Source organism: Apteryx mantelli, chromosome 16 (genome assembly GCF_036417845.1).
Source record: "Apteryx mantelli isolate bAptMan1 chromosome 16, bAptMan1.hap1, whole genome shotgun sequence".
In the NCBI taxonomy this organism is placed as follows: domain Eukaryota; kingdom Metazoa; phylum Chordata; class Aves; order Apterygiformes; family Apterygidae; genus Apteryx; species Apteryx mantelli.
Window position 1 is genome coordinate 814,023 of NC_089993.1, and position 7,593 is coordinate 821,615.

The 7,593-nt window shown below is 53.1% G+C and overlaps 1 protein-coding gene across 1 annotated transcript; it reads left to right on the plus strand.

The window, feature by feature from the left end:
- Positions 1–1,895: 1,895 nt before the first annotated feature.
- Positions 1,896–6,069, plus strand: LOC106482421 (galanin receptor 2b-like). The gene is made up of 2 exons (XM_013939996.2): positions 1,896–2,284; positions 5,244–6,069. The coding sequence occupies exons 1-2, from the start codon at positions 1,911–1,913 to the stop codon at positions 5,980–5,982; spliced, it is 1,113 nt and encodes a 370-aa protein (XP_013795450.1). The 5' UTR covers positions 1,896–1,910; the 3' UTR covers positions 5,983–6,069.
- Positions 6,070–7,593: the final 1,524 nt, after the last annotated feature.

A 7,593-nucleotide genomic window follows, 5' to 3' on the forward strand; every position in this document is an offset into this window, starting at 1 on the left:
GAATGAAGTGCAGGTGTCTTCTGTGTCCCAGAGAGCTGAGTCTACATCACAAGCTTCCTGCTGCCTGGACAGGGGAGAGACTGCTGTACCAAGCAGGATATTTGACTGGAACCAACCACTGGACAGTGCATGACAGGCCAACCAAGAGACTTCATGTGGATGCCTCTGCAGATGCTCGCAGCTGTACAGGCAGTCTCATTACAGCATGAGCTGTGGTAGTGTTGAACAGGGCTTGCTGTGGTTGCAGGCAGCTCTGCACACATCCCCACATCTGCATGGGTATCAAGAATGTCTGCAACCAGGGACTCATGCTAACATGCCCCTTGTACTGCTTCTGCTTCAGGCACTTATGATGCCAGTGCCCCCCAGGGAGCACTTGCTCATTCCCAGCCTGAAGGAGAAGACACAAGCTAGAGCTTGTTTCTTGCAGAGGTTTTTTTTTTTTCCATCTCCATACTCCTGGTGGGCCAGCCATGAGACGCACTTTGGTAACCACAGCACGTCCATAAAAACACTGCAGTGAAGAAAGAACCCAAGTCATGCATTTAGCCAAGGGAAACCATTCCTGTAGGTATCTGTGACTTCCCCCCAGCTTCAGAAATAAAAAACATACAGACAGATTTCTGTGCCTGTGACAGAGAAACTATTCCACTTTCATAAACAAATGCATAGCATGAGCTTACGTACAACTCAAAGTGGCTTCTCCCAAGAGCTCTCAGCGCTCATCATTCAAACTCAGCCACGATGCCAAAGGTCTCCTGTCTACAGGCAAAAGCCATTGTCCACTACGCTGCCCTGTCTATGCAGCAAAATGCTGTGTGTTTGGCATTCATCCTTCTTGTTGGTTCTTTCCAATGAGCAGCTGGAGTCTGTCTAGGACCTGAGGCATGAACTGCCTGGATAGAGGTCTCCAAGTGAAGCCAGCCCCTTGGATTAGGTGGACAGCTTGCTAACTACTTTGCTGCCAGTCCTTCGAGCTTGCCTAGCATCCCCTTCCCTCCTCCACACACCCTTAGTCAGATCCCTCCTTTCCCACACCCTCCACCCCCATCTGAGAGCTACTGTTTTCACACACAAGGGCACCTTCTGCTTTCAGTCCAAGTGTTTATTCTGGGGGAAAGGGAATGAAACGAAAAGCCCAAGGCCTGGGGTAGGTTGCCCCATGAGACAGAGAGGCAATATGTGTCTCCCTTGTCATCTGTATTACTCTGAAACCAAAGCAGGAACTGTCCCATCAGAGCTGGCCTACTTGGGAAGTCCCAGACTGGGCACCACATGTAGTTGTATAGCAGCTGCTACTGCCAGAGGCGTTTCCAGCCCTGCATCTAGTGTGCTGTGTTTATTCTAGGAGCAGGTACTCAAAGGGCTGGGAGCAGGTGAGGAATACAACCCTGTGTGTCTGTATGAGGGAAGCCAATGTCTCGGCTTGTCCAGCTGGTTGGTTTAGGGCTGGAGCCCACTGCTGGGAAGGAACCTCATCCCCCCCTGTCCCCACCATCAGCTGGACCAGCTGGGAGATCCTGGCTCCATCTCCACAGAGGAGGACTCTGCTCCCTCCATGGGGACAGATACCAGCCTCTCCTCTTCCCCAAACTTCAACTTCCAGCATTGTCAGTCCAAGAAGGCACCCAGGCCTGGGCTGCAGATTCATTCCATGGCCAGAAGAGGGGGGCAGGGGACCCCTAACCCCCAAGCTAACCCTACCCTGTGTGTCTTGCAGGCCAGCAGCATTGGAAGGAACTTGCCAAAAAGCGCATGGGTCACAGAGCTGAGAGCAGGGCTCCAGCTGTCTCCAGTCAGCTGATGAGCACATTAGCCAGTCTAACAGGCTGAGCAGTTTTTCTCCAGTCTCTCACATCTTTGCCTGTATTGCTCCAGGCTCCAACAACTCACCACGGCCACAGCGCAGAATGACAGAGCACGAGGACTTCGCCAGCTTGGCTGGATACTGGAACTCCTCTAGCAGTTATCAGTTCAGCCCTGCCAGTGTCATCGTCCCTGTGGTCTTCTCCCTCATCTTCCTCTTGGGCACAGTGGGCAATAGCCTGGTGCTAGCAGTGCTGCTGCGCAATGGGCAAATGGGCCACAACACTACCAACCTCTTCATCCTCAACCTCAGCCTGGCTGATTTCTTCTTCATTGTCTTCTGCGTGCCCTTCCAGGCCACCATCTACTCTCTCGAAGGCTGGGTCTTTGGGTCCTTCATCTGCAAGGCTGTCCACTTCTTCATCTACCTCACCATGTATGCCAGCAGCTTCACACTGGCTGCTGTCTCAGTGGACAGGTAACAGTCTAAAGACACCTTGAGGCTGGGGATGGAGGGAATGGTTCCCCAGGCATTTAGTCTGAGGACCTGGTTGGAGGGAGAGCATGGGAGGATGGTGGTCCATCACCATTAGGTGGATGGTTCAAACCCCAACGGTGTCATCCAAGCCAAAGTAAGTTTAGGGACCAGTCGTGTCTTCCTTCCTCTAACAACCCCAGAGCAGCACTTCCAGCTCTCCTGAGTGCAAAGCAGGTGCTGATCCTGCCTGCACTTTCCCCAGGGAAGACCTGCCTGGTGATAAGAGTGCTTGAGACCTGACTTCAGGTCCCCACTGTGCCACAGACTCCCATTGGGAGAGTCACCTCGCTCTGTATTAGAGATAGCACAGAGAGGATAGCAGTCATCGTCAAGCCACCATTGTGGAGAATCGTCATGTGATGGCAGCATGGCAAACAGATGGTACTGTAAGAAAAGCCACATAAATACCCCTCAAATTTTTCAGTCCTGCAGCAAATAAAGCTCTCGTTCTTCTGGGACTGCTGGCCCAGCACAAAACCTGTCCTCTAACAATCCCTGTCCAGGCCCCAGCCCTCCAGCACCCTGTGCAGAGCAGCATCCGTGCTGCAGGCTGAGCAGCTCCTGGCATTTTCCTGGGCAGCTTTTGCCTTAGTGTGGTCATGGGGGACAAGTCTAGCCCTGCCACAATTTAAGCAGTGACCCTGATTCCAGTCATAGGAACATGCAGCAGGAAAACACATTTCTGAAAGGTTTAGGCCAGCCACACTTTACTAGCAGAATTTACACCCTGTCTTCACTGCAATCCAGCTTCAGGTTCAGACTTGACTAGCACTTGCCTTCACTTACACCACATGCTGGCCCCAAAACTGGGTTCAGGCAGCCTCGTAGCCAAAAATTTGGCCACTAAATTTGCAGGGACAGGCCCTTGGGAGATCATGTTGTCCACCTTGGTCCCAAGGTACAATCAGTGCCATCCAAATCATTCCTGAGGGCTCTGCCTTGTTCTATGTTGGCATAACACTAATGTGTCAACTGCCCTGCTCCTGTAGTAATGGTGCAGGACAAGGGAGAGCTCTGCATTGGGTAAATGCCCAGCCTTACCTACCATACATGGGAACATGTCCTGGCCTATCTTGCTTGTTGTGCTTGCTTCCAAGGGTACCAAGACAAGACACGGCCAAACAGCCTTCTGTGATAAGGTGGTTCAGGATGCTGCCAGTTCCTATAGGCAGAAAGAAGTGTCAGTACCAATGCTCCCCAGTCCCAGAAAGGGGGAAAGTTTGGGTCGGTTTAAATCCCCCCACAGGAACTGTGGTGCTCTTCTCTGAGCACCTTTCCACTTTGTCCTGCTCCCAGGTGCCACCTGCAAAAACAGGCACCCATTGTCAAACAGCAATCTGATACTCCAGCAGGTCACCCACCCTGAGATGCTAGCACCTTGAGGGGGAGGGGTGAATCACCAAAATCTCCCAGTCTACTCAGACTCTAGTGGGAACACAGCATAGCTCTCATCACAAGGACAACCTGAGATTTCCTATGCTCCCTGAAAGCTGGCATCCATGCCCCTATCTTGCCTGTTCCTTCACCATGCTGGTCACTCCTCAATCAATCTGGAGACAAGCTCTGGCAGACTCCTGGCCAAGCAGCAGGCTCAGACTGCTACTGAAGACTCTGTGAGATGACTGACTTCTATGCCAACATGTAAGCCTCTTGCTTTCCTGCACCCAGCTGGCACGAGCACAGTCTGCCTCTCCAGCCAGCTCAGAACTGGGGACAGTATCTCAAAACCACCCCCCCCCCCACAGGACATCTTGGCACAGCATTAGTGCCTGCGTGCTTTTCCTTTCTGGTGGCACATGTATGCTGTACTGCAGTGCTCCACCCAAGAGGTGGCTGCATTTCAGCGCAACATGAAATGATTCTCACAGAGCCACTGGGAGCTTTCGGGATGAAAGGCAAACAATAGGGTTTTATCACATGCATGACCCTTTACACCAACTGCCTGTCTTATCCACCTGCTCTGCGTGCCTTACAGTGTGTAAAATCAGCATCATTCTGTGGATGCTGGCAGGCTGCGGCTGCAGCAGAGACAGACTCCTGTCTGTGCTGACAGCTCCTATTCATCCCCTACCCACAAGCACCAAACCTTCTCTCCTTGCTGTCATCCACTCTGCAGCTCCTGCAGGAATGTCAAGGCAAACACGGGAATTCACATCTGCTGCTTGTCCCCTCTCCTGCCTGATGTGTGTGACAGAGTGGAACATGAGAGCAGTTCTGCCAGCTTTGCCCCACAGTGTTGCCTGGAAGTGTGGGAGCAGAGCTGGCTGAAATACCACTTCTGATCGCTGTTGCTGGAGGAGAGCAGACAGGTTGCTGTGGGCTGGTCTGAGAAACCAGACAGTGCCAGAAGGCAAGGGCCCACCTGGCCCCTCTGGTGCCCAGGTTGGGGCTGCCACTGCCCCAGCTCCCATGAGCTTATCCCCTCCATGCCAGCCTGATCTGAAACCTAGGGAAGGCTGGTGAAGTGGCCTCAGAGGGCAGGAGTCTGCACTGTGCCCGTCACCTGGTGAGGCTTCTCCAGGCGTTGAAACCTCTGTTCAGACCTTTTTCTGCTGGATAAGCGGGGCTGTAGCCCAAGTCACAGTAATCTGCAGGATCTCCACAGACCCATCTCTCTGGCCCTAGCTTAGGGTCATAACCCACCCTGCCATGTATGGAGGAGTCAGTCAGTCCAGGCCTGAGGAGAGGAGAAGGATCCTCACTTGAAAGAGAAGAACTGGTTTACCCAGGACTGTATCTCAAAGAGGGTGTGAGATAACATGGAGGGCCATTGCTCAGGGACCATCATGAGAATGAAGGAAACCCTCGTGTCCCAGAGCAGCAGGAGTCCCTGGTGTTTATGCGGCCAGGCAGAGCCTGGCTGCAATCTCAGTGCTGGTTGCTTTGATCTCCCCTCCAGGTACCTGGCCATCCGCTATCCGTTGCGCTCCCGGGAGGTGCGGACCCCCTACAATGCAGTGGCAGCCATGGCTGCGATCTGGGGCCTCTCCGTGGTCTTTGCTGGGCCCTACCTAAGCTATTATGACCTGATTGAGTGGGAGTCCAGCTACATTTGCATGCCTGGCTGGGAGGAATGGAGACGCAAGGTCATGGACACTAGCACATTTGTCTTTGGCTATGTCATCCCAGTAATGGTCATCAGCCTCTCCTACACTAGGACCATCAAGTACCTGTGGACAGCAGTGGACCCTCTGGAGGACATGTCAGAGTCCAAGAAGGCCAAGCGGAAGGTAACCAAGATGATCATCATTGTAACCATCCTTTTCTGCCTGTGCTGGTTGCCCTACCACGTGGTCATCCTTCGCTATCTCTATGGAGACTTCCCTTTCAACCAGGCCACCTATGCCTTCCGCCTGCTTTCCCACTGCATGGCCTATGCCAACTCCTGCTTAAACCCCATTGTCTATGCCCTGGTTTCCAAGCACTTCCGCAAGGGCTTCAAAAAAGTCTTCAGCTGTCTCCTAAGGAAGAAACCCCGCAACAAGGTCCATGTGGTGCACGCTGCCCACATTGTGCCTTGTTTTGAGGCAGGCTCCACTGAAGTGTCCCAGATGCACGAAGAGAACAACAGGTGTGAGCTGAACCCAGCCTCCCTGGCAGTCCCCTCCAGTTCCTCCAAGCCCCTTCGCATTTCTTAGTAGCCAAGCTCCACGCTCTCTGCCAGCTGGACTGTGTCACCAGCCTCAGGCTACCCTTTCACCCTGGGTGAGAGGATGCTGGGAAAGACAAGCCAGAAGCCCTGGTATATCCTTCTCCTGGCCTTGCTGTTTATTCTTATTCCACAGACCAACCATTCTCCTAAACCATCTCCCTACGACATGTTGCATGCAAGGGCAGGGATGGACCCAGACTTGCTCCTGATCCTCAGCCCACCTGGATTTCAAGGACCAAAGCTCCTTGCGTCCCTGCTGGCTTAGCTCCTCTCTTGGCTGCCATCCCTCCAACTCTTTTGCTCAATGTCCCCTGTTGGACCTGGCACTCTGGACACACCGGTTTGCTGTCACACAGTGCCTCCCACTGCCCCAACTCACCAGCCTGGGCCCCACAGCAGGAGTGGCAAAGGAGGCAGGCAGCACAGGCCCAACAGGTGAAGGTGATGCTGAAAGTGGTTGGCACAACCTGCAGATGGTTGCAGTGATGACTTTGGCACAGGCTGCACCGCTGTCCCAACAGCAGGGTCCTCCCTGGGGTGTGGGATGGTCTGCGGGCTATCTGCATGTGTGGGATGGTGCTGTACATACCAAAGAGGTGTCTTTCTAATCCAGAGCAAATAAACACGCTTCCAGGTAATAGTGGGGCCTACAATGGTCATCTGGGGTGATGGATGGGCTGCCTCATACCTCATTGGGGCCTTTTCCCTAGCTGATGTAATCAGCAGAGCACCATGAAAATCAGCAAAAAGCCTAGTCTTCAGAGGCAAATGCTGACTGGTGTCACCTCTCCCTTTCAACAGTCACATTCAATGACTGATATGAACCACCAGAGGCTTGGTTAACCTTTGCCAAGCCTCAGGCCAGGCTCAGGCAGGAGGAGGTTCAGAGGAAGGATCATTGAATGGGGCCACTCCAGTGTGTGTGAGAGGCCAATATCACCCAGGGCTCCTGTCTGCAACAACATGGTAGCACACACAATTGCACAGTCACCTCAGTCCATTATCCCCCCCACCCTGGGGAACCACATATGCAAAGAGGGCTGTCTGCCCATGCCCAGAGATGCACAAGCCTTCCTTCACCTCATTTGCATGCCTGCCCATCAGTCACTCCAATGCACAACTGCTAATTTTCTCCCAAGATAAATGACCTTGACCCCCCACACAGTTAGGAATCTACTGCCAGCACAGGCAAAGGAGCTTTACCTGACCATTGCTCTCTAGAGGTACCACAGGCAGGCAAGGAGCTCGTGGGCAGGGGTAAGGGGGTAGTTTGATTGTGGTTCCTCCTGTCTGCATGGCAGGAGATCCAGAAAGCTCTCTCTCCACAGTGGAGCAGGTGCTCTCCAGGGCATGCTGAAGATCTCAGGATCTAAGTGTGCAGTAAATCCTCTGGAACTTCAGGAAGGAAAACCCTCTTCTCCCTTCCTGGGGCTGATAGATGCAAGAGGGTGCGTTTCTGCCCTTGCTGAATTGCTGGAGATGAAGAAAGCAGCTCCAGCTGACCGAGAAGCCAAAGAATCTTTGATCTGAGAAAGGCATTCCTCATCAGGCCTGATGGTAACTCACAACAGCCAGGCTTTATGAGCTCAAAGTCTCA